This window comes from Oryzias latipes, chromosome 12 (genome assembly GCF_053564925.1).
Source record: "Oryzias latipes strain Hd-rR chromosome 12, Olatipes_Hd-rR_3.1".
Classification (NCBI taxonomy): Eukaryota; Metazoa; Chordata; class Actinopteri; order Beloniformes; family Adrianichthyidae; genus Oryzias; species Oryzias latipes.
In genome coordinates, this window is record NC_136248.1 from 31,015,786 (window position 1) to 31,042,991 (window position 27,206).

Genomic DNA, 27,206 nt, shown 5'->3' on the forward strand with positions numbered 1-27,206 from the left:
TGCTGCAAGGCTTTGAACGAAATCATCCAAGTTTTCACACGTCACCCCGTTGTTAATCCAGCTGCACTGGCTCCCCATCCTGGTTTTAACACACACAGCTCTTAATAGCCAAGCACCGGTCTACATAAAAGACCTTTTGCAGCCGTCCACTCCCAGCAGGTCCCTGAGGTCATGTGACCAGGGTTTGCTGGTCGTTCAGAGAACTCGGTTAAAAACTAAAGGTTTGCCTTTGCAGCAGTGGCCCCATCCCTCTGGAACTCCCTTCCTCTCAGCCTCAGATCTGCAGACTCAGTGTTTTCTTTTAAAAAGCAGCTAAAAACCTATCTTTTTAAAATAGCTTTTTTTAAATTTTCTCTGTATTCTGTGTTTTACTGAGTTTTACCGTGTTTTACTGTGAAGCACTTTGTGATTTTTATCTTGAAAGGTGCTATACAAATAAAGTTTATTATTTTTAAAGTTTATTATTTATCTGAAAACTGAGTCCAAAACATACATCATTAGGAGAAATATTTTTAAAAAGAGCTTCAGGTTTGAACAGAAACGTTCATTCTGAAAATCTCCTCTGATGTGTCAGTTTCATATAAATAAAACAGATAAATCCAAAGACTATAAGAATTTATATTCTTTCTCTAAACCAGCATAAACACTATTGCCACTGAGGATCAACTACACTGACCTACACCAAGATTATACTGAGGTAAAAGTTTGGCAACTAAATTTAGTGATTTTTTTCCCACTAGTTTTCACTTTCCATTTCACAAATATCTGAAAAATTTAACAAAATTAAGGTTAAAATTAAATCCAAGGTTATTTCTCACTGAATAAAATTTAGGATCCTACTGCAAATAAAAGGTGAAGGAGCCTCTTCTTCGTCAGCCACAAAGTTGAGCAGTTCAGGTCAGGCTCTGCTGGTACATTTGGAGAAGGTCAGTCAAAATCTTTCACAGATTTCTGCTAAAACGTCGGATTAGTTTGTCAGTTTCCTTTCACCAAACCTCAGGCTGTAACCCTTGTGCTATCTTAGATGACCCCCCCCTTACATTGACGTGTTCTCCCTACCATGACAAAGGTGGATAAAGGTGGAAAGATTTCATGTAATCCATGGACACCAGAGAAGATCACAAATCATTGAAGAAAAAAGGTTCAGAGCACTGTCTAGTGGGTCTAGATGACCCAACTCCCAATGGTAAAGTGCCTAAGATAGCACAAGGGTTAAACCTTTAAAGATTCTTCTGAAAGAGACTTTTCTGATCTTAGGTTTTATTTATGAAAGTTTCGATGTTTTCACCTTTGTTGCCGGATTTTTCAGCAGTTTTTCCTCAATTGTGTTTTTGCATCTTAATATAAAATGTCTAGATCTTTGTTGTGGACTTTACTGTCCTCTGATCATTTCGGAACACTCAGTCTCTATGGAAAAGAGTCAAAACAACAAAAGTAAAAGTTTGAATGTTTGTGTCGAGTCAGAGAAGAAGATCATCTGCAAAAAGGTTGACATTTCTCCACTTTGGCTTCTTTAGGACCACATTTTTATGTTCCATTATATCAATCAAAATTAACATGTAGCTCGGTTGGCTTCAGTGACCTCGTGACCCTGAATGCGAATTCTTCTGGTTGAGACAATGGATGGACGGAGAAGCTAGCTGCTTTTCCTCACTGAAAATTGGATACATAAATGCAGGAAACATGTTTGGAACAGAGCCTGTATATTTTATTCTTTTGCAAAATTCACATGCTACCACATTTCTGAGTGAGGGTTTCGCAACAACAGCGGTGCGCTTTTGCTTGTCGCCTCCAGGTGGCGACAAAAGGCCCAGCCTATGCCGCTAACAATCGCGCTAACAATTGCATCTATTGGAGGCAAAGAGGAGACGGAGGACATTTACAGCACAGAGGACATCCAGTCGCGTTTCATCTGAGTTTGTGAGGCACAGAACACCGACGGGACGTTTCCGCTTCACCACCGGGGGGCAGCAGAGGGCTCCGGCTCCAAATATACAGTCACAAATCAAAATATTCAAATGTGAAGAACCCTCAGCCGCTTCCGTCCCGACAACAATCCCAAAGAGAGAAACGTGACGGTGGTCACAGAAACCATTCACGCCAAACTCCCTCCAGTAGAAACTTTATTGACCTACGCTGTTTTCCAAATAACTTTCCTTAACTTTTTTTGTTTTTATTTATTTTGTTACCAAGCAGATCTTTGAACAAACACGCCAGACTGTTTTTTACCAGAGAAGATCCAGTTAAAGAACGACTCCAACGGAGCTGTTCCTCCTCAGCAGCTAAAACTTTAGTCTGCAGAAGTTTGAAGGAGCAAAACTTTGGTTGATTTCATGATGAAAGCCGTTTTTGCCAAAAGGTTTTGATAAACAGATGCTAACAAACTGCTGGGAAAACTGTTATGTTGATTTGACCAAATTCTCATTCTGACGTTTGACTAAAAATATATGTTTGTATTTTGGAAATTCTACCTTCATACGGCAAGTATAAAATAAAAGAAGGAACTGAGCTAAAGTCCAAATAAATTTTAAAATAAAACATTTATTGCAGAATAATAATCATTTACCGACGAGAGCATGGGAAGGTTTTTTGTCTGCTTTAGCTTTCTGTAAAACTCCTTTTTTTAAAGTCTTTTTTTGAACCAAATTCAATTGTGTTCGAGTCGTTGTTGAATAGCTAATCTGAAAATCCAGCTTCAGTGGACTCCATTCAGATCCAGATCCAGATCCAGATCCAGATCCAGAGCTGCTAAATGTCAAACTCTTCCCTGTTTGGGGATTCTGTAAAGAAATCTCTTTAAACATGGAAAAGCTGCTTAAATATCACTTTAGCTAGCGAAGTAGCACGGCGGTCTGAACGACTATTTTAAAAACATTTAGCTGAAAGTTAACTGGAACACTAAAGAATTCAAGCATTTTGATTTATGTGGATCTCTGTTCAGGGAAATCCTGTCCGGTTGGTGGACAAACAGATGAGCAACAGCAACAAATATGTTTTCTCTTGGTCGGTTTGTTTCAGGTTTTCCTGCTGACGGAAGGAAAACAGAAATCCCCAAATGAAGGAGGATCTTCAAACAGTTCTCTGCCTGCTGAGCTCTGGTTCTTTAAGGTTCTGAATCTGGATTCAGGGAGAACCGAATCCAGACATCCTCCTGGACTCTGGTTCAGGAAACTGCATCCTGTTTACGGATGATACACTCAAATATGCTATTTTTTTTTAAAAGGAAGCGCCCTCTAGTGTCCGATCTGTGTTCGTTCAATGTCACCCAAACAAAAAAGTCTGGGATAAACTGACCATATAAATGTATTTAACCTCAATGAAATACTTGAATTAAATTACTTTTAGTGTCATGTTTGAAAAAAAATCCACAGATTTCTATAATAATTTACAGTTTTAAAACTTTTTTTTTCGAAATACAAATCCACATTTATTTAGAATTGATCATTAATCATAAATCAAATCTTCTAGTGAATAAGAATTGGGAAGGAGGAAGTGATACCCGCTCAGCATTAAGTGAAAAACAAGTTAAATGTTTGCGGAGCTCTAGAAAAAAAGAGATGATTGGAGGCTTTTTATGATTTCAAGTTTTCTCCCCAGGTAAAAAAAAAAAAAGTGCCTTTCAAAGAGATGTTCTTGTTTTGTTTCCCTGACATGTGAGGATTTCCATAATCCTCTGTTTTAGTCTGGAGATTGACATAAAAGTTTGAGTGGAACAAACCAAGTCTGGCTCAGTTTGCCGCCGTTTCAGCCTCTGGATGTCGATTTAGAAAAACCGTCACGAAAACTATTTTTTGTGGTTCATTTTTATTTTTCTGTCGTGTAGGATTGTCTTCACTGATTTTTATTTTATTTTATTAAAAACAAAAACTGTCTACAAACTCTTCACATCAAGTGAAGATTTCTTCTTCATGCAACCCGTTGCGTCCTTCTCCACTAAAACCTTTCCAGTCACCATCGATTCGTCTTCCTCCTCCCCCTTTTAACCAGCAGCGCCGCCCTGTTGGTCAAAAGCCCCTCCCCCTCCAGCACATACTCGTTCCCCACCTGCACTTTTGCCGCTCTTTGCCTTCCGTACATTCGCGTGTGTTGAACCCGCAACGCGCCGAGCGCCCGTGGATCCAGCCCCGCAGGGATCCAGCAGGAGCGCCAGTCCTCCGAGTACCGGACTTCTTCACGCTCATCTCCCGTTAAAATTCGCATACATGAGCACATGTACATACGTGTTATTAACTTATGACCCCGCCCACCCCGTAAAACACAAAACACACACGCAGTACATGTACGACATCCTCGCCAGGAAGTGTTCAGAGAGAAAATAAAACTTTCAGTTCCACTGATGTGTCAGACGATCACCTTTGAATCGTTTTACCAGGTAAGGGGCGGAGTCACTGCATCAGATTTCAAGGTGTTGTTCTTTAAGTTTGAATAAAAAACACAACTCTCAATGTAACAACAAACAATATTGTTTGAATTTTCATGATTTCATTGAACAGTGGTCCCTCGCAGAAAACGGTTTGGTTTCACGTCTTTATGGCGAACTCGCCAGCGTTTGACCTTCGCCCCAAAATGAAGACTAAACCAAGAAAAACCAAGGAGCTGATTGAACTTTTCCCTGAATTCAACTCAATTTCCCAACAATAGAATATAAAAAAACCTGCAGAGAAAAACCAGCTTTGACCACGCTGACCCTGAACGCATCAGAGCGCCTGAAAGCCCTACGTGTCGGCGTGTGGGCGGAGCTTACAGACCCACTATGATGAAAATAGTGTTCTTGTAATGTTTTTCTGATAATTTCTGATAATGGACAACAAATTCTGAATCTTGTTTGATGTAAATCGGTGGGAATAAGGAGCAAAATCGCGCTCTGCTCCATTCTGATGCATCCACTTGCAGACAAATAGACCCATGTGTGTCTTTGTTGTGCGTCTGAGGAAAGTGTATAAAGTGTGTAGTGTGGAGTTTTACAGCCGTAAAACGTCTGGACTGTTGTAAAATATAAAGATGACCACTTTGTGAATTTATCGCGATATTCGATGGAACCCCGCGTGAAACAGTTTAGCTGCTGCCATGCGGCCATGTTCAGAAACGCCCCCTGATGGGGCATCTAGGGGCATTTGTGCTACACATCGTCATCAGCCCCAATCATCTGGTTGCTGTAGACGATCAGCCTCGTGAAGGTCGACCCACCTAGAAGCTCCGCCCCCCGCGTGAGGACAGGTGCTTGGATAAAGGTGAGCCTCAGACTCATCAGTGAAACGTCCTTTTCTGTAAAAAAAAAGCCCCTCATGTACATGTGACCGTTACAAATAAAGCACGCGCACTCAGAAGAATACTATAGGGTAACGTTTCTACCGCCCCTCCGGCGCGGCGCCCGGAGCGCCGCCCCCATCATGTGGCCCAGCCCTCCGTTAGCCTCATCCGTTTGACGGACGGGCTGTGATGCTCCTCCTGGCTGCTCAGAGGCTGGAGCAGGAAGCTGTCGCCGCAGTCGCGCTCCTCGCTGCCTTCGTACGAGCTGCCGCAGCTGGACGCGCTGTCCCCGGGGGAGCGGCCCGCCTCGTGGGGCCTCCTGCCCGCCACGGAGTAACCGGTCATGCCGCCTCCGCCCAGCATGCCGACGGAGCGGTCTCGGGGAGGGGAGGCCGGCTCACACTTGATGTGGAGGTTCTGGTGAGCGGTGGGGAGGTTCAGGTTGGAGTTCTGGCAGAGGTTCCTGTGGCCGTGGAAGAAAGGCTCGCGTTAGCGTCCGGATCGAGGACTCGAACCCTCCGGCAGACGCGGCTGACCGCCTCACCCCATGTGTCCGAGCGCAGAGTGCAGAGGGTTCTGGAGCTGCTGCTGCCAGCTCATCACCGATCCCAGACCAGAACCTCCAAACCCGGACAAGGAGCTCAGGTCGCTGCTGAGGGAGAACTCTGCAGGGAAAACAAGGACAGAGCTGTGGGTCAGACTCCGCCTGCAGGGGGCAGCACTGAGGCAGGTACCGATCCCATCACCTGTGCCGTAAGAGGAGGAGAGCGCTGACGGGTACCCGCCCATCGCCTGAGAGGGGAGGGCCTGAGCGGCGAGGGAGACGGCGGGAGTGCAGAGGGTCTGAGCCATCTGGGAGTGATTTATTCTCTGGTTCTGACAAAAGAAGAAGACAACACTCTCAATGCAGCAGATGAGGTTCTGATGAGGTTCTGATGTGGTTCTAATGTGGTTCTAAAGAGGTACTGATGCTTTAAACATAGAACCAGTGCGAGAACTTCAAAGAAAAAAATCCTTTGAAGTTTGTGATACGATTACGATTTTTGGGCGATGGTGGTTTACAAAAAAATCAAACATAAAAAGTCACAAAAATGACCAGTTTTCTGGTTTATGGATTAAAACCGTTTCTAAAATAATATTTTTGAAGTTATCGTGAACATTGAACCTTTGAAGATGAAGACACTGTCACATAAATAAATAAAATCATTTTTGTCTTTGAGTTCAGTTTTTCTTAGCTGCTGTTTAGATTTGGAAAAACTGAAGATTTTTGTTTAAAAGAACAGAAAAACAAACAAATAAGTGAATCAATTCCTCTAATAAACATAAATATAGAAACTTCCAAACTGTTTGATATATTGATGCTGGTAAACATTGAAAAATTCATGCATTCATTCATACCTTAACAAGGATTGTATGGAAAGCCGTTATGATCAAAATCCTAAAGAAACAATTTAACTTCACTTTTTTTTCCTTTCAGGATTTTGTATAAAATTTAATTTTTTTTAATGTGAACTAGATTCACACAAAGGGGGGGGGGATGTTATAGATAAAACCTCTTTAAACTTTTTAAATAATTGAATTTGTTTTAAAAATGTGTTTACATATTTATTGTTCAAACTGTAATTTTGAGGTAAAATGTATATTTTTTTATTCAGGCATGTTTAAATTCCTCTTTGACTCAAAACTTTTATCTGGTGTTAAAACTGTATTTTTATACAAACTTTTTGAATAAAATGGTCATTTGTAACTTTTTAGGATGTTTTAATGCAGGAAAACAGCAGAATCTCTGGCTGTGTCCTAATTCCCACCATAACCACTAATTACCAAAAACTATATAGTGGCCATTGATTTAAAAAGCAATTCGGACACTCTGCTCACTACTTTAATTTTTTTTAAAGGTGAATATGACGTCGATTTCACAAAGTTAATATCTTGATATGAGTGTTTTGTGACGATTATTTATAAATTCTGAAGATAAAAACGTTGATGGTTTATTTAAAAAATACATTTAAACTAGGCCTGCACGATAAATCGCAAATTGATCCGTATCGCGATATCAAGCTGTGCGATACACATATCGCAAAAGACGACAAGAAATGCAATAAATGGTTGCTTTAAATGTGCTAAAACAATCTAGGGACAGCTTGAAGTATTTAACGAATCAATCCCTTTATGCATTTGACCAATCGGATGGACGCCTTCACATTGTTGACCAATGGGATGGAGCTTTTTTATGTTAGCTGCTTGCGTCCGATGTAGTCGAGGGTTATTTGGAGTATAATTTAAGTTACGTTGACTTATTTAAACTGTTGCAGTGAAATGAAAATGATGTTTTTGGTTGTTTTGCTATTTGTTCATGTATCGCAAGTTCTATCATCATCGCAATATTGATCACCAATATCGCGTATCGCGAGTTTTCCTCATATCATACTTTAAATACAAATTTTTTGCAAAAATTGTTCAAACCCAATGCATTGTGGTCTATATTCGTCGATCTAATGAGCATCGATGCACACTGGTTTTTCGCAGAGACTTCTGGGAAATTTTTAGGGCCCTCGATTTTACAAACTAATAATGGCGAACGCCCTATATAGTGAGTAGTGAAGGAATTGGGACACAGCCTCTGAAGGACAGCGGGTTTGGGTGAAAGAATCAAATCTACAGGAAGTTTGGGGTCGGTCGGGTTTTTCTTCGTCTTCCGCATGGGAAGGTCCAAACATGGCAGCGACTCACCAGCATCAGGTCAAAGTCCTCACACTGTGGCGCAGCGTTAGAGCACAGATCGCCGTTAGTCCAGAGACATTACAGTGACGCTAATGAGGGGGGAGGGGCGGCGCTCACCACAGTCGGCATGTTAGGGCACTTGTTGCTGGAGGGGGGCATCAGCGTCCGCAGGTCGGGCTTGCGGCTCATCTGAGACGGGCTCTTGTCCTGCATGTTTTTGGAGACGCCGCCTGGAGACATGAGGCCGGGGGAGGAGCAGTGCGAGCCGAAGCCGCCGTTTCCTGCGGGAGACGGAGAAGAAGACGGTCTGGGTTTTCTGTGACTCTGAAGCAGAACGGACGGTTCTGCAGAAACAAACTCTCCTGCCGTCTCCTAAATAACGGCAGAACGCCCTTCTGCGAGTGATTCGAGGTTCTTACCGACACTGGAGAGGCCGGGGCTGGTCAAATCTGAAGCCATCAGTCCTGCAGAAACACAACACACGGTTGCAGACAACAAACCGAACACACAAAGTTCTCTTTGCATTTCCGTCTAGCAGCCGAAACAGAAACATCTCAGGACTTTCAGCTGAAACAAGAAATATATCTGTTATACATTAAATCAGATCAAGGCTTCATTTAGGTCTCCTCACAGATTTAAAAATCATAAAAGTCCAAAACTAGAACAAAAAATGCCCATTCTGATCATTTTTAATATTGTCTCAGGAATCTGGAGGTTTTGAAGCTTTAAGTTGAAAATAGCGTTGTGTTTAATGACAATGGCTTGTGAGGAAAAAAACTTAAAACCTCAGCTTGCTTAAAAAATAAAAGAGGGAAAACTTTTAATGTATCAAATTTGCAGATGATGCAGTCATATTTCAGAATGTTTATTTTAACTAAAAAAAGAAAAACTTTCATATTTAAACAAATGGATAGTGATGTGGGTTTGTTTAAAATCAACTCAAATACAAAAGAAAACTATTTTTTCTTTTCTTTAAAGCTGTCAGAAAGGGGAGTTTTTGTCAGGAATGTTAAAATAAACACAAACCACATTCATCTGATACAAAGACATTTGAAGAATTTAATCTGAAACATGTGATGATTATGAAATAAATCACATTAAATCCCATTAAATGGGCTTTATTCATGTCTTTTTTTAATACTTTAAAATTTAAAGAACAAAGCTTCAGCCTTTCAAGTATTTTCTCTGAAATCCAGAGTTTTAGAAGCTTAAAAAAGAAAAAAGTGTAGCATAACAACAAAAACCTAAAATAAATAAAATAAAGGTTTGTGGAGGAAATTTTGAAAAAGTTTGAAAAAGAAGAAAAAGAAACAGAAAAGAAGAACAGAAAAAAGTTATCAAGTTTGCAGATGATGCAGTTCTATTTCAGAAGGATCTTTATTTTAAAAAGGAACATTTTCAAATTCAAAGCTGTTGAAAATGAACAGAATGAAATCAAAGTATTTTTGTTGAAATTTTTTTAAAATCACCCTTATTTAAAACACAAACAATTGAATATTTTTCTCGGACACATAAATCGGCTAAAATACGAAAACATTAAATAAAATCAAAACGGCTTCATCAATCTCTCCTCTCGCTTGAATAGTTTAAAATCTCAAAACTTGATAAAAAATATGCCTTTCCTGTTTTATTCTCAGAAATCTGGAGTTTTTCAAGAGTCAGACTGAAAATAGTGGAGCGTTTAAAAAAAAAAAAAAAGAAGAGACTAAAAAACAATTTTGTGCAAAAAGAACAATCCATAAAATGAAGAAGCTTAAAATCTCAGTTCGGAATTAAACAAAACTAAATAAAAATGTCAAATTTGCAGATGATGGAGTCATATTTCAGAAAAACCTTTATTTTTCAAAAAGACTTAAATTCAAACAAATGGACGGCAGCCGTTAAATGAAAATGAATGAATTTAAAGGAGTTTTTTGTCCGACATGTTTCAAGAACAAACCAGGTTCAGCTGAAAGCGAACCCTCTGCCTGATCACCTGCGTTTCCGGCGCTGGACGGGCGCTGAGGCGACATGCTGCTCCTCTGCAGGGACGACTGTGAAACGGGCAGCAGGCTGTGGCTGCTCGCAGCGCCCCCCATGCCCTGATGGGAGTAGAGCAGGTTGCCTCCGGGGATGGGCCCCCCCATGTCGTAGCTGGAGGGAGGCAGCCCCTGCTGGACAAAAAGCAGAGCGAGGTCATGAGCGACGGCGCCACGCAGCGGGGGGGCGGGGCAGACCTTCACGTACACAGAGCCTCTGGCGGTTGATCAACAGGTCGATGTCTTCGTTGATCTTGCGGTATTTCTCGTCCGACTCCGGGCTCTGGCCTGCAGAGTCGTCGGCCTCGATGTCGGGACTGTCGCAGCCGTTCAAGCCTTTCTTACGCAGCGTCTGGTTAAAAAGAACAGTGAAATGTGTCTGAACGATGTAAAATGTAAGGATTTTAGTTGATCTAAATGTCATTTTTACAGCATTTAAAAAACCTTCAAATGAAGATTTTCTCTAAAATCCTGTTTCCCTTTGCTGAGGTTCAGACCTTCACAGGTTTCCTTTTTGAAGGAAATGTCTACGTCGAGTTCAGAAAGGAAAACAATAAAAGATGCATTCATCCACAGGGGGGCGCCGTAACACAATCTATCCCACAGAGAATCCAGAACAACAAAAACACACAACTCTGATGAAGAGCAGGGATGGCTCGGTGTTTGTGAAACCTCTCTGATGACTGTGAGTGTGTGTGTGTCTGTGCACGTGTGTGTGCACGTTGGCATGCTTCACAGCCCATTAGTCGGGTCTGTCAGAGCCAGAGCCTCACACGCTAGGTGTGTGTGTGTGTGTGTGTGTGGGGGGGGGGGGGGGTCATCCCACTCATCCCAGTTATGTCCACCTGCTTTGCCTTGAGGGAGGGGCTGTGGTGAGCGGGGGGGGGGGGGGGGGGGGGGGGCAGCTGCCGTCGCCAATGCAGACGCAGCTCCTGCAGGGATGGCCGTAGAAGGTTATTAGTTCCTCCCAACTCACCCCCCCCCCACCACCACCACCACCTTTGATTAGACAGACACACAAATGAGAAGAGGGACACGGTGCTGCACTACTGCAACGCAACAGCAACACAACCGCAGTCCTGCTGCAACACAGGTGCAGTACTGCAACACAACGTCTATGCAACCTCCCTACAACTGGAGCACAGCTGCAAAACAGCTAATAAAACTGTAATACAACTTAAACACAACCGCAACGCAGTTGCAGGACAACTACTATAAAAGGAACCGAAAAAGCACAAACATGACTGTTCATGAGACTTTTTCCCAATTTTTAATTTATAAACAATTGATGGATGGATGGATGGATTTTCAGTGTTTTATAAAACTTTAATTAAATAAAAATATAATATTCTCATCCTGACGCTGTGGTTCATAAAAACATGAAGGCTGGACACAAACTTTCATGCCGATTGTTGTTGTGAAACCTCACTAATGATTGTGTGTGTGTGTGTGTGTGTCTGGGTGTTTTGTGCAGATTTTAAAGTGTCAGATTTTCGATTTTCAATTTAGAAAGCTAAACTCTGTCAGAGACTCACATCATCGAGTCGTTAAACAAATGAATTCCATCTATTCCGGGGCGGGGGGGGTCACACTGACAGCTGAGGATGATGAAGGGCGAAAGACAAAACCTCAATAGAGCCCCTCCCACATCCATCCACACCTCCACCCTCACACCCGTCCAGCAGCAGATGGAACTTCGGTCCCAAAATAGAGGCGACAATTTACGGGACGCCAGCGACGCCGAAAGACGCGAGGAGCAGCTGCGCTCTGACCTCACGGCTAACCTCCTCGCTTCACGGGTTTACAGAAAAACGGCTCCGCTCCTGAAACCAGCCACCAAAATTCCCCGGACGTCCTGATAAAGTCGTGGCCATTAGTGGCGCTGATTTTCATCGGGATTTTTAGGATTCTGGCCTCATAGAAACGGAGCGGAACCGGAGTAGAACGCCGACGGCCAAAGTTCAGACCATGAATGAGCGATTAGCATCACTTTAACGAAAAATACCAACAACGCACAACAGACAAAAAGGTTGGAAACATGCAAACCGAGCGGCAGATTTTAGCCCCATCTGATGGTTCTGCCGCAGCTCCTCAGGGTTCTAACCTGAAACGATCCTCTGTCTGCAAACAGAAGACCCGTCTGTTTCTATGCAGACGACATACTGCTGGAGGTTTCCTGTACAACATCTCAAACTCCTTCCCTGAAGATGTGTCTTTAGCCCCAAACTCTATCGGCTTTGACTGTAGATGAGAACTGGACTGAGTTCGTGCGACGTCACCCGTAGAAAACGGTCTTCGTCCGGCTCCAACCAAATGACGTCGATTCGGTCGCCATTTTTTCACGACACGGACGCTGCCATGTGGGAGCCGGACGTCGTCAATAAGCAGCGATCGGTCCAAGTCTACGGCAACCACTCTCACCAATCAGGAGAGAGCTTGTCGGAAGGCCACACCCCCTACCACTTGACAGTGGGTTACAAGAAATCTGTTTCGGACGAGCCCAGCAGGCTCCACCTACTTTTATTGAGGCATCCGATTAGTCAGTTTAAAACTTAAATAACAAAAATATGGAAAGGATTAAAAAGAACACGTTAAGAAAAAGGTTTCAGATCCAGAAACGGATCTTCTGACCCATAGAACGAGCAGCAGCTGCTTATTTCTCCATAGAAGACTATGGGATTTTGGCTTCCTGTTTGGAACGCCAGGGTGGGCGGAGTCACTCCGTCCAGTTCTTGTGTACAGTCACTGGTTCAAAGTGAGGAGTCAAGAATGAGTGAGCGCAGGTGAGAACCTGTGTCTCCAGCAGGGGGCGCTGAAGCCCCACAGAATTCGTTCCATGTCTTCTGAGGAAAATAAAAACAGGAAACCGTGAGAGTCTTTGTGTTTTGGTCGCCAACATTTGACGAGGGAGTGTCAGTTTGAACATTTATGTTTCTGCGAACTCCAAACACCTGTAAAACCTAAACAAATACTTTTTTTTTTTTTTTTTTTTTTAAATGGAACTTGAGAAAATCCTCCATGGTTTGAGAATAAGCTTCTGCGCTTCAGGAGACACAATGTGGGGTATTTTTAGCTGCACACATTCATCCTCTACTCCCATACAAACTGTCAGGGAAGAGGAAGAGGAGGAGGAGGAGGAGGTTGTGGGGAACCAGGACTCAACCTGAAGTTGCCTTTCCGTCTTTATTTTCCTGACGCGCACGCGTGCGTACGTACGCACACGCCCACCGCCCGTCATGGCTATTCTTAGCCGTGTCCCGAGCTATTTTTAGACCACTACCGGTTTCCAGCCTTTTAGCGGGGAGGGAAGTCGGCCAACGCAAAGGAACTGGACTGACTCAGTTTCATCTGTTTCTAATCTGAACCCAGCAGAGAGCGCGCACCGCCACCAAACAGCGGCGAGGAATGCACAGCTCCTCCGGAGTAAAAATAGCAGCAAGGTTCCCAGGCTGAATGAGCACCAAACAATAAGCTGATAGTTGTCTGGCCCGCGGCCCGTCCGAGCACAAACGGGCGCGAGCCGAGCCGCCGCATGGGACCAGGAACAAGATGAGCCCAAACAAAGGAGCCTCTCTTCCAGCACATTCCTGCCCGGCAGATCTTCCATTGGTGCGGAGCCTTTTCACAGGCGTGTGGGCTTCCGTCACCCGCTCCTAACACTTTCAACCCCCCCCCCCCCCCCCCCCCCCTCTCCCCAAAGCGTCCCGCTCCTCCGATCCCAACCGCAGCTTCACCAAAGACGAGTCACGAAACACAGCGAGAAGCTGAGAAAAACCACCGAAAAAGCTGTCGTTCTTCTGCCTCAGACATTCAAACGGAACTTTATTGGTACGGAGACGCTTACGAAAGACCTGCTGCTGGTTCCAAACCTCACAGAGAAGGATTGTCAGTGATCCCTGAATCCCCTGAAGTGGGAACCGTGCCGTCCTTCTGCTGCACACGACGACACAACCTGCAGCTGGAAGCCATTCAACCTCCACAAACGCTGCTGAGCTTTTCCAGAAACCAGTTGGTCTGAAGGCAGAAGCTGATCTGATGCTTCAGGGTTTCTTTGAGGCCGACAGAGGAGCTGAAAGCATTTCATGTTAACAACTCAACATTCTCTGAAATCACATGTTTGTGGGTGTCAATCTGCAATAAAGGCTGGAAATCTTGATTACAAACTGATGTGAATCAACAGAGCAACGCTTCACTGGTTTCTGACTGAAAACCAGTTTTCAGCACCAAAAATTCAAACTGTCCTGCTGAAAAAAACGTTTCAGATCTAAATTCCTTCAACCGTTTTTTGGAAACAAAGTTAAAACTAAAGAAGACAAACAACAGAAACTGATGGAGTGGATCAGGCTGGTGGGGGCACAGCGGCGAGGAGGAGCGACCCGCCGCAGCCGCGAGGAGGCCGGACAGATTACGGTGACGAGCTAAACGGGATTACAGCAGATTACAAAGGATTTGGTGTAAACCTGCGCCATGTGTGGCGGCGCGTGGATGAAGAAGCGCTCAGGTGTGCGCTGTGCACGTGACCGCGCACGCTCCAAACAGGAGGATGCAGGGGAAGTTTCTCAGCGTCTTCTCTGCTAGCGTTCGCTGCATCAGATCTGCTTCACGGCAAGTTAGGAGGAACATTTTCTGCCAAACAGGTAGAAACGGAGAATGTCTCGGGTCTGCGCTGGTGCCTGCAGGTGCGTTCAAGGACCTGCAGGTGCGGTCAGGTGCCTGCAGGTGCGTTCAAGGACCTGCAGGTGCGGTCAGGTGCCTGCAGGTGCCTGCAGGTGCGTTCAGGTGCCTGCAGGTGCGTTCAGGTGCTTTGGGAGGGCGTAAACGTGACACGCGTGTCCCGCTGCAGAAAAGTCCTCAGACCGCTGTTACGTAAGAATGGCTTCAGTCTCTTATTGAAGACCTTCAGGCCACAGAGACAAAGTGGTTCCCATGGTTACAGCTTATGCTTCTGAAAGCACCTTAAACTGGAGCTGAAGAAACGTGATCTGCTCTAAACCTTCAAGCCTACATCGCCCTCGTCCTCTCACATGCAGCTTCGTCATCGCTTCGAATGGATGTGAGGGAACACGCCCACCGGGAGAATGCGGCGTCTGCAGCAGCAGAAATGCAGCAGCAGATATGCAGCAGCAGCAGAAATGCAGCAGCAGCAGAAATGCAGCAGCAGCAGAAATGCAGCAGAAATGCAGCAGCAGCAGAAATGCAGCGGCTCCTTCAGCTGCTGCATCTGACAGGTTGGTCCACAGCCGCATGTTTCAGCATCACTTCCTTCCTCCTTCAGTTCAGCTTGAGCAGCATTTTCAGGACGTTCTGGAAAAACAACCTGGAAAACGTCGAATTCACCGACATTTGACCATCGCCCCAAAATAAACAGAGCAATTTCTCAGAAAAACAAAGGAACCGAGAGAAAAAAAGCATTCAGTTCCACTGATGTGTGAGACGAACACCTTTGAATCATTTTACCAGGTAAGGGGCGGAGTCACTGCATCAGCTTTCAAGGTGCTGTTCTTTAAGTTTGAATAAATAACACAACTCTCAAAGTAACAACAAACAATATTGTTTGGATTTTGTCCCATTTCATGATTTCAGAGAACAGAAAACGGTTTGGTTTCACGTCTTTATGGCGAACTCGCCAGCGTTTGACCTTCACCCCAAAATGAAGACTAAACCAAGAAAAACCAAGGAGCTGATTGAACTTTTCCCTGAATTCAACTCAATTTCCCCCCAAACATTCTGCTGACACGATCGATCCCTCAGTAAAGACTCTCAGAGAAAAATCCGCTTTGACCCTGAACGCACCAGAGTGCCTGAAACGCCTACATGTCGGCGTGAGGGAGGAGCTTAAAACCACAGACACCAAAAATATTTCGGGGTATTTCGCCTTTAGCCACACGATTAAATGTGTTTGGTCTTCATTGAATGTCATGTTGGTGAACATAAGACAGAAATCAAATACGACCCGATGAAGAAAAGCAGCAAAGAACTTTCAGCACCAATTATTCAACCATTTACTCCGGTCCAGGTCCAGGTTCTGGACCTGGACCCGGACCCGGACCGGTCTGCATCCTCAGAGCTGCGTTTGACTCACGTCCACGATGTCCGAGTTGGTCCTGCTCTCGTGCGGCTCGTTGTACTCGGTGTACTTGAGCAGAACCTTGTCCATGTCGGTGCTGGCGTACTGGAACAGCTTGTTGGTGCTGTTGAAGATGATGAGGGCGATCTCGCAGTCGCACAGCACGCTCAGCTCGTACGCCTTCTTCATCAGGCCAAACTTGCGCTTGGTGAACGTCACCTGGAAGGAGAAGTGGGGTGAGGTGTGGTTTTTTATGGACCAGGAGGAGAAGTAGAAGAAGATCAGCAGCCGCTCCGAAGATCTGGAAACTTCTCATCTTCATAAAATCCTTCAGGAAATCAGATAATCAAAACAACCAGAATGGGGGGGGGGGGGGGGGGGGGGGGGGGGGGTTAAAAGTCAGCAGAGCCCCCCCTTGAAGAACCAGTGGGTCATTCCGACTGTGGCGGGACAGGAAGCACATGTGCCCATGCTTCCTGTCATAACAGGAAGAGAGGAACTGCTCCTCCAGACAGGAGCTGTGCACGTCTGTGTGTGTGTCTGTGTGTGTGTGTTTCTTAGTTTGTGTGCGTTTGACACATCCGTGTTCGGCTGACGCTTCCTCGGCGGTCACGTCTCGGTGAGCCATCGGCTTCTTCATCACTGTGGACTCACACTCAGCCGCTCCTCATGAGCGTCACGTGAAATCAAAGGCGTGGTCGCAGCGTCCGTCTCTGAGCGCGCTCAGAAGTGACCGGCGTGGCCCAAACACACGTTTGGAAGGTGAGGGCGGAGAGAAACGCAGCCGTTACAGAAGAAACGCTCTAATCGACCAAAAAACATCTCATCAGAGTAAATTCAGGATCTTTTACATCCAAAGAATCACTTTTAAAGTCTATTTTTCATCTTTAAGGCCCAAAATGTTTTGGTTTTGGTTGATTAGAATCCAATAAGTTATAACTAATTGCAACCAAATTGTTTCAGTATTAAGAAATCATAAGTTTTGTACATAAATCGTATTCACTGGAATCCCCGAATACATGAAATCGTTTCATAACAAAGAGTACTTTTCTGCTTTTAGCACAGTAATGAATTGGATCAACTCTAGGGCCCCCTGTGCCCGCCCCCGCCCCAACAGGTTGTGTCAGGAGGGGGCAGCCGGCGTAGAAGTCCACCAAACCATCTGTGTCAATCAGTGAAAGCTGATTGGTTGAGGCGACATCGATCTGACGTGACTCGAGTAAAAAAGTCTGATTCAGACAAAAACAAACCAAATTCCTAAAATTCCCTTTGGGGTGTGGAAGACCTTTGACCTTTGTGCTTCCACCATTGACTGGATTTGAGAGCTGGACCAAGTGAGTGTGACATCATTCAGGACGCCACAAATCTCGGTTTAGAATCAAACCGTATGCTGCACCACTAAACCGAATCGTAGGGAAAGTGAAACTGAACTGTAAAGGTCGCTGAAAGCGTCAAACGCGTGTCGTGCTCAATTTAAGAAGGAAACATTATTTATTGTTTTATGACACTAAGACCATGTCACACAGCCACTACGCACATTTTCCCCGTGTCTTTTATGATTCACGCGTGATGCACCTCATTCATAATTGTTTCTTGTGTTCGTCGACGTGCGCAGATGTCCGTCGAGGGTTTTGGCCGACGGGTCTTTACGTGAATTCGGTTTGTTCAAAATTTTTGGTCGGTTGGGAATTACGCAGTTTACACGTATTTTTATGTAGTTTATACGCAATTCTGCGTGGTTTTTGCGAGATGCATACGCAAATTTGTGTCGTTCCGTGACTGTTCCACGTACGTCTCGTATTGCAAATTTGGCGACAGAACCCGTTAAAATTACGTAAATTGACACAGGAATCACGAATAACTTTAATTTAAACACTACTTCCATGACTGAAGTCAATTTTTTACCCCGCCATGTTGGGGCCAAACGACGTCAGTAAGCAGTGATTGGTCCGAGTGTGTCTGAGGCTACGTTCACACAGCAGGGCTTAATGCTCAATTCCGATTTTTTGAAAAAAATAAGATTTTTTTTGCAAGGCCGTTAAAATTTCCAATTAAAGGTGAACTTTTGTGATCTCCTGTGTGACCGTGAAATGACCCAGAAGTGACCCGCATGCGCAGAAGAGTACTCAACGGTGAACGACGTCACTTGTTTGTGGAAGTAGCTAACGTTAACAATGGATGTCAACAACAGTGTTGTCAACAGCAGAGCTCTTTTTGCATTATTACATTTATTTTCACAAAGGAGCCAGCACAATTACAATCTACTCATTTTAAGAAGGCATTGGAGCCAGGATCGTCTGTACCCACTGTTGTGGAATGGGAATGTGTATGTGCTGGGGCCGCGCGCCCGCGTGTGTGTGTGTGTGTAAGAGAGAGGAGAGAGCACGTGCAGTGCAGGAGGGAGTGAGGGGGGCAATGGGGGAGCATTCATGTGTGTTACGGAGGAAGGAGAACGATAATAAAAGAAGGCTCCCCCCAGAATAAATGCTATGGACTCTTTATCAACCCGCTCTGGAGAATCTGAGGGTCCGAACGAGGAAGTGGACCCCGAACGAGGATCCGCCTTCGGTCCCCCGCGCTTCTGACCACGGTCGGAAAGGGAGAGAAAAAAAGGCATCGCAGGGAAGGTTCAACACCATGCTCTGCCATTTCGCTGGATTTTTTTTTTTTAACCGGCCGGTTGCGATAAGAGCCCTGGAGTTTGGCCTGAATAGAGCTGTCAGCCCAAATATGAACCCAATCGGTGACCTCGCTTCCCTTCCACTGACTGGTCTCAGCAGCATCGTCCGCCATGGTTGATGTTTATGTTCTCGTTCCCGCCTTCTTCAACGCAGAATTAAGTTTGTAGCGTATCAATGACGTACGGGTCGGATTCATGTGGCCTGGCCGTTCAGACGGCGGTCGCATTTGAAAAGATGGGATCTGTGTCGTTCAGACTGTCATGAAAAGATCAGATACAGGTCGCATAGGGGCAAAAAAAATAAATAAATCGGAATTGGGTCATTTCAGCCTGCAGTGTGAACATGAGTCAACGTTTCTATGGCAACCACTCAGGAGTGAGCTTGTTGGAAGTCTACTTCAAAGCGAGCTAAATGAGATCTATGAATCGTTGGACGAGGGGGCAGCAGGCTCCACCTACTTTTATTGAGTAGGACGATCGTCCTTAGGACGATCAAGAAGATGTTAAAAAGAGATATCAGACCCAGAACGGTTCTTCTGACCAATAGAATGATGACTAACAGCAGTTTATTTCTCTATAAACGTCTATGGGATTTTGGCTTCTTGGAGCCACTTCCTGTTTGGAATGCCAAGGGGGAGGGGCCACTCAGTCCAGTTCTCATGTACAGTTAATTTAGTCACCTGCTGTATGGGGAAACATCAACCTTTAGAACCATCAGGGATCATATAGGACTGATTCCCGTCACACTCTAAGGCTGATGGGTAAAAACGGCTCATGTTTGGCCGAGCTGCTTTTACTTTGAAGGGTCAGTTTTGTTGCCTTACATGTCTGTTCCGCTCATCCATTATCCGAGCTATCTGAATCTTTTTCCTCCCCATCTTCCTGCTTTTTTCCGTCTGTCTTCCTCCTCTCTGCGGGCGTCGTCTCTTCAGGCCTTTCTGGGGTTTTTTCTTCTTCCAGGACCTCAAAGGTGGTTTTGGCTTTTGGATCCCAACCGTGCGCCTGGTTTCTGTGGAGGAACAGACAGAATCAGGTGAGCAGCCTTCAGTTCTTAGTGTTTGCAGATTTCAAACTTCATTAAAGACACAAAGTGATCTCTGCTGGAGCAGAGAAGAACCGCCGTCTGCACGCCACCACGGCGGCTCCGCCCCCAACACGCCCACTAAGCGGCTTTGCTGCTGGGGGGGTAGAGGACGAGGAAGTGAAACAAGCCGGAATGTCAGCATGCAAATGACTGACAGCAAGCAGTCGGTCTGAAACATCTGCATCTGCTCAGACGCCGCTCTGGACGTTCTTCTCAGCCGCTCTCTCTGGGCGGAGCCAAAAAGGACTCGCCAATCAGGGCGGAGCCAGAAAACACGTGAAAGCATCCGAAGCTCTGGTGGAACCACCTGGACTTTATCAGGGTCTCCACTTCAACCCCGAAAGCCCACAAACGGGAACCTTTGCAGACCACATCCCAGAACGCCGCAAACATCGCGGTTCTTCCATGTCAATAATCTTCAAAGATCATTCAGCAAACGATGACCAAACACAACAGAAATCCTCCTGAAGATCCACAGAAGTTACTTCTCCAAACCTGGAACTCCTCCTCAGCTTCAACACGGCCTTCAGCCGGTTCGGCTTCCATCAAACATGTGCTTCTCAGAATAATCTGGAATAAAACATCCCTTCTTTCCTGAGATTATTCCTGTTTGCACTAATGCTGCATGGATCTCATAACATGTCAGTTTCTGTGTTACTGGAGAAACTTTTCTGAAAAGAGTCCAGATTGTGTGCTTCTCACCGTGTGAATAAACATCTAAACACAACAAAATCCCCTTTTTCAATAAAAGTGTGTCAACTTTAAACTGAAGCCAAAAAAACTGCAAACCTTTCAGGCGAAACATGGAAAGACAAAACGTCTTTTAACGTCTTGATGAGAAGAAATGTTTCGTGGAGGGACCTGATCTCCTGAGGGAGGTAATGAGATCTCTGCTTAAAGCCGGGCGCCATGCGGCAGGGGAGGAGCTCAAGCGCAGCCTCCTGTGCAGAGGCGGCGGTGCATGAAGCGTGCGTGTGCCATGTGACCTCCTGAAGCGCGGCTTAAGAGCCCGGGTCGAGGAGTTAAACGGATGTTCACACGCGGCGAGGCAGGCAAACACAGAGCGGCGCCAACACGGGAGGCGGTTTGGAGGAATCCCTCACCAGCCATGGGATGTTGGGATCTTTTAAATCTTTAAGTCCCGCTCCGATCGTCCTCTGATCTGTTTCCAAAGCGTCCCCAGTGGTCTTTTAGTGATGCCGCTTTTAGCCAAAATAAATGAACCTGTGTCGTTTTCTAGGACCTAGTTCCTGCAGAGCGGCAGGAGATCAGTAGAAATTCCCCTCTGAGTTGTGGGCGGGACTGTTGGCAAAAAGAAACCCCACCCCCCTTCCCCTCCCTTACTGCTGAGAGCTCTCCCACTAGCTTACAGCCCTTCACACCCCCAACCTAACAGGAGCGGTGCAACCAAAATGGCGAGCAACATCAGAGCTGTCCAGCCGAACAGTTTAGATCCAGATTCCAGTTTAGATCCAGATTCCAGTTTAGATCCAGATTCCAGTTTAGATCCAGATTCCAGCCTTGATCCAGATTCCAACCGTGGCCGTTTTGGTCTAGTTGTTCAGATCATGGATCTTCTTCAAACCGAGGAAACCGGGGCGCTGTCTGATTGAGACCACCTCCAAAGACGGGTCAGAGACCGGTTTCTGGTCCCGGACCAGGTTCTGCTTGGGTTTTTTTGCAGACTGACAGTTTGAGAAACAAACTCTGGTTCACTTTAAGGAAACCAAATGTGTCCAGTCTGAATAGACCCTTCCTTTTCTTAATTTATAAAAGAAGTGTGCGCAGTGTGGACTTGTCTGCTGCTATAAAACTCCTTAGTTTGTAAACCGTTGACTGTATAAGAGAACTGGACTGAGTGACTCCTCCCCCTGGGGTTCCAAACAGGAATGCCAGGGTCCGAACTGGTCCGAATAAACATTCTTGATCTGATGCCTTTTTTTAACCTGTTCTTGATCATCCTAATTTTTTTAAATATTTTTTTCTGTTTTTCAATTACCAAACTGACCAATCAGACGCCTCAATGAAAGTAGGTGGAGCCTGATGACCCCCACGTCCAACCATCAAAGCGTTAGACAGACTTCACATTTTATAGTGGTAGGGTGCTCATTTATCAAGTTTAGCAAAAACCTAAAAGTATTTTCCGTCATTTTTGTTCAGGGTAAAAAATGGGAGTGGCTTAGGTCACATGGTATAAAGGATTTGAAGTTCTGCAGCAATACTTTTAAGTGTAAAAATAGTTTAAAACAGTTTGTTTGTAAATAAAAGTTTCAGCGTCAGACGGGGAAAGAACCAGACGATTAATTGAAGAATATAACTTCCAAACTTTATTCAGTTAACCCTTTAACACAGGGGTCGGGAACCTATGGCTCGCGAGCCATATATGGCTCTTTTGATGGTCACATGTGGCTCGCAGACAAATCTTTAATTTTACTTTTTTTCATTAGACCAGTCCTTTTCGGTTGCGATGCGATGCCAGAGGCGCGCAGTAGTAGCGGTGCTTGGAGAAAAAACTATCAGTTTACTATTATCTATTATTTCACAGAGTTTGTACCACCCGGAAACCTGTGAATTGCCGTGCCTAAAACTGCGCGCTCTCGTCTCTGAGAAAGAGCACGCAGTTGCGGGGATGGGAGTTTCTTGGGAGGAAGAAAGCAGAGGGTGAGGGTGGGGTTGTGGGGACAGGCAGCAGGTGAATCGCGCAGGGATTGTAAAAACGTAAAACCCGCTGCCCGTCACTCACTGCAGCGTGTGAGTGTGTGTTTGGCTCCCCGTCTGCATGTGATCAGTCTTTCTCACATCTACAGAACATTCAGACCTAAGATCACGTTTAAAGTCTCAACGCCTGCATGAAGCAGAAACTCACCACGGATCAACCAGACTAGACCATCAACAAAACTACCACGAGAAATACTCATCATTTATTAGCAACAGCATAACAATGTTATTAAAAAGGATCCACAGACTTATTGTACTTTAAAAATGTTGAAATTACATCAAATGCACACATTCATTTGTATATTTAGTTTTAAAAATATTGTCGCGGACTGAGTTTAACTTGGCTGTCGGGCCGCGTTAAAAATTCTGGGGTTCATTGAAGGCATCAAGCAGAGATCTGATTGGCTCTCAGTTCTGTCGCTCAGCCTGTTGTTAGGTAATTTGGACCAATGGGGTTCAGCTATGGGCCGAATAAGGAAAATGGGAGGGGCTGGAGCGGGAGGGGGGAATATAAAGTTGGGAGAAACGCTCTCTCTCGTCTCGGCAGGAGAGATTCAGGAGTTGATGAATTAGTTGTATGGCGTTTGTTGCGGTCTACAGTAACCAGAATAAAGAACTTTAAAAGAGGTTAAGTCTCCGTGCATCAGTGTGGGAAAGAGACACTACATTATTGTATGGCTCTTTCGAAATTACATTTAAAAATATTTGGCGTTTATGGCTCTCTCGGCCAAAAAGGTTCCCGACCCCTGCTTTAACACCTGAGATGTCTGCGGCGACGCCTAAACAACACACGCTCTCCAACCTATCGTGACTCTTTGACCGTTTGCACGACGGGTTGTGACGCGGCGTCTTTTCACATCAGTTTGGCACAGACATGCATCACATTTCTAACGTAAAGCTGCTTTTCTCCACTTCAGAATCCGCTGGAATCACGTTTTACGTCGTCGAAAAAGAATGTAGAGACTGGAGCTAAAGTTTCTGTGTTGAAGGGTTACTTCAGAAATAAAGACTCTTCACCATTTTTGGTTTTAACAGAGTCACATGTTTGAATGTTTTGGGGGGTTTCTGGGTGGTCCACACGTTTACATTGTGTAGAAAGAAAAAACTGCAGGATCGAAAAGAAATCAAAGTGACGGTTTCCAAACTAAACATCTGTCCAAAAATCCATGGCTTTTCTTTTCCAGAAAGTTCCTTTTTTGACGACGTATCAAACAGAAAAACGTTTCAACGGCCTGCAGTTCGCTCTGATCTACTTTCATTCTCTTCTGTGAAAACAATGAAGGCATTTATCACCGCAGCAGACGCTTCACTCCTGATTTCTGCAAACATCCTCTACCGCGGAGGCGGAGCTCCTCAGACGGCCCCGCAGAACAGAAGACCTGCGGCGGCGTGACGTCGCAGGTCGAGAAGCTCGGTAGCCACACGGAGATGAGACGTGTGAGTCACGCCGCCTTCCAGTCCTCTCTGCGGGACGACACCACAACGGCGAGTAAAATTAGAGACGTGCGCGCCCGGCACGCTGCAGGAAGAGTGTCTGAAACAATAAAAGTCAGCCTGGATGTTATTTAATGTGGAGTTTGATCTCCTCCAGGAGGATGGCAGATCTCCAGCGAGTCCCGTACGCCCCGCCCCGCCCGCGCCACCCGCGCTGCTATTTATGGAGCACGCCAAACAGAAGCCTCCAAAAATAAAAGTGAACTTTTTACCCGAAACTGCCAGACGACAGAATCAGAGGAAGAGATGGAAATCAGCCGTCTCACTCTAACTTCACTGAAATGAAACCACCACGGCGGCAGCGGCGGCGGTTTGGGGCCGCGGCAGAGCAGAGGCTGCTGGGGGTTTGGAGGGTCAAGGGGGGAGTCATGGAAGGACAGCTGGGAAGGCTCAGATGTTCCTCCAAATGAAAAGTCGTTCGGGAGGCAGGGCGACGTTGGTGGAGAGGTGGAGCGGTTGACCTCTGATCGGAAGGTTGCAGGTTTGGTTCCCAGCTTGCCTGCCCCACGTGGTGAAAGGTTTGCAGTGCTCCCAATGGGTATGGGCTGGCGTCTAGCTCGTAGTGAATTCTGGGACCATGCAGAACCCCGGGTCCAGAACAGCCCCGGGTCCAGAACAGCCCCAGGCCCAGAACAGCGCCATACAGCATTTACATTCAGGCCCTTTTAACGGTAAAACAGAAGAACCGTGTTGCATCTTCAGAGAAACGAAGGTTCCCGTGCGTCCAGATGACGTCTTGAAGTCGAGTCACGGCGTCCTGACATCCGTCTGGTGGCCACTGAAGCCATTCAGGTGAGCAGAGGAAGACGATTTTAACGGAAACTTAACGTCAAGACCATCTTCACAGAAGGTACAAACCAGCAGATTTACAGCGGGAGGCGAACGGAAACAACCTGGAGCTCCAAAGACGGTCCAGAGTGGGTCGTTGTGGAGAAATCCAACCAGGAGCACCGTCATGATCTCCCTCGGGTCGCATGGTCCAAAGGGGGTCCGCTGCGTCTTTGTGGAGAGGAACATCAGAGACCACTGGAAGCCTGTCAGGCGCATCCCATAAGCTCGTTAACGGTTCAAACCCAACGGGATCCTTCTGACAACAGTGGAGTCCAGGACGGGTCAGGTTCTGCAGGTCGAAGCTAAATGTGGCCGCGACAGCTGCAGGGGTCCTCGGATTCTGGCTACGAGAGCCTCCTCAGTCTCGTCTCGTGAAACCGAATCCGGTGATCTTTGCAACAGGCCGGATCAGACTTTCAGACTTAAGGGAATCCGTCGCCTCATCGAAGGAAACCTGAGCGGTTTCAGCTCTTTCATGCTCCCCAAACATCAGTTTAGACATCCGTTCTTCTGCTCCAGAGCGTCTTTTTGACCTGAAAGACGTTTGAATCTCAACGTTTTAGACCAAAACACATCCGGCAGGTAAAAGCAAAGCAAAACGGATCATCAGGAGTTCCTCAGGGATCTTTGTTGGGGTGTCTGATCTTTAAATCCCTCCCACAACAAGCTTTCATAGTGAAAACATGTCCTCCACGTGTCCCAGGACCTTCAATGCTTCTGTCCCGCCGGATCAGGTGTGTTTGTCCAATAAGACGCAGCGGGGGGGGGGAGTGGCCTTCAACACAGCAGCTTGAATCACCGTCGGTGTCTCTGCTGCCTCAGCCTCTGGTTGTGTCTGACTCACCCAAACACGCCGCCAAGACCTCATCGTTGAGGACACGTGTAATGTCTCATCATCCATCAGGACGGCGTGATGCCTTCACTGGTATGAATGAGTGCAAACGTTGTGCGATAACCTGCCTGTCATTCATTCAGCAGGATTTTACACAACGTTTAACAGTAATGTAAAATTTTAATTTAAAAAATGCATTTAATACATAATATTAATGCTATAAACACAAATGTTTTGAAAATGAAAGCCTCAGAAAAGTTGTTGAGATAATAAATGTTCATTAAAATAAAATAAATATTCAACAAAAATAAAAATCCCGTAAAACCTGTGGTTTTAACCACCAGGCCATGGATCCGAACCGGTCCAATAACAGGAACTACACTTTTTTTTCCATTTCATTTCTAATCGATTCTGAAGGAAGTTTTATTTTGAAAATCTCTCCACATCTCAATCTCATCAAAATCTCTCTTTTTGGTTTCGCCTTAAAAGTCACAGGAGGCTGAAGTTGGCCTCTGATTTCATAGCTTGTATAATCACATTTTAATGGTTCCTACACAAAATCTAGAGTAAAAAGAAAGTTTTTAGCAGCTGCAGGTATTTTACAGATGAAGATAAGCTTTACCCCCAAAAGTCAACAGAATATGGAAGATAAAGAAAAAAAGGAAAAAGTCAGCCGAGTGCAGGCCGGTCTGTGAAAATACTGTCTGACATTTACACGGTCTGTGGCCTGAAAAAGGTTCAAGACCAGGCTTTAAAGTACAGAGAACTACGGAAGCCAAAAGAGGCCATAACTGCATTATTTTTTTCTACTTGTTTATAATTTAAAAATGTAAATATTGTGTTTTTAATTCATGGATGTAATCAGTATGAAATGTTGGTTCTGCTGTTAGGAACGCCTGATAACCACACAATGAATTCACATCGGCTTCACCAAAACCAGCTTTTTTTTGGGGATAAAACCTGTCCTTACAAAAAAATCCTACGTAAAAACCAAACAAAGGAGACCAGGAATCCAAACGTTCAGGCAGTTTTTCTCCTTCAGGTTCCAAAAGAAGTTCCAGGTCTTTGATGGAAGCTCCTGGAAGTTCCTGGTGGAACCTGGAAAAGTTGACAGCCGCTTTCCAAACCTGTGTTTGTTGTTTTTTGAGTTGGCAGGAAGTGAATGGCTGCTGAATGAAACCAGGCGTCACGCCACGCGTCCACACTTCAGCTCCAACAGAACCGTTCAGGAAATTACAGGTTCAGGCCCCTCATGAGGTCCCAGATGGAGACCTGGGAGGCAACAGGATCTCCTTCATGTGGTTTGGTCCGGGACAACCCCCAGCCCCCTATAAGCAGCCAGTGAGTCACTCTGTGGCACAGACGCTGAAGCACATGCTCCGCTGAAGGGTTTGATACCTCACCGACTTTACAAGGCTGGAAATATGAAAAAACTGCTGGATCGGTTCTAAAATAAGAACCGGTTCCGGCGCTCCGAATGCGCAATGAACGGATGTCAACAAAGAGGC

General features: G+C 45.4%; 1 protein-coding gene across 6 annotated transcripts in view; it reads right to left on the reverse strand.

Moving 5' to 3' along the window:
• Positions 1 to 1,686: 1,686 nt before the first annotated feature.
• mef2ca (myocyte enhancer factor 2ca) overlaps positions 1,687 to 27,206 on the reverse strand; it is a 30,135-nt gene continuing 4,615 nt past the window's right edge. For 2 of the 6 annotated variants that reach the window (XM_023960547.2, XM_023960546.2), the window contains 10 exons: positions 19,564 to 19,748; positions 16,075 to 16,278; positions 10,201 to 10,344; positions 9,950 to 10,127; positions 8,394 to 8,438; positions 8,092 to 8,255; positions 7,984 to 8,007; positions 5,997 to 6,126; positions 5,795 to 5,915; positions 1,687 to 5,713 (listed from right to left, as the gene is read on the reverse strand). In XM_023960547.2, coding sequence (XP_023816315.1) covers positions 5,389 to 5,713; positions 5,795 to 5,915; positions 5,997 to 6,126; positions 7,984 to 8,007; positions 8,092 to 8,255; positions 8,394 to 8,438; positions 9,950 to 10,127; positions 10,201 to 10,344; positions 16,075 to 16,278; positions 19,564 to 19,617 — 1,389 coding nt within the window. In that variant the 5' untranslated portion in view covers positions 19,618 to 19,748 and the 3' untranslated portion in view covers positions 1,687 to 5,388. The remainder of the gene's footprint in view (positions 5,714 to 5,794; positions 5,916 to 5,996; positions 6,127 to 7,983; positions 8,008 to 8,091; positions 8,256 to 8,393; positions 8,439 to 9,949; positions 10,128 to 10,200; positions 10,345 to 16,074; positions 16,279 to 19,563; positions 19,749 to 27,206) is intronic. The other 4 variants (XM_078956097.1, XM_023960549.2, XM_078956095.1 and 1 more) reach the window with 3 other exon arrangements.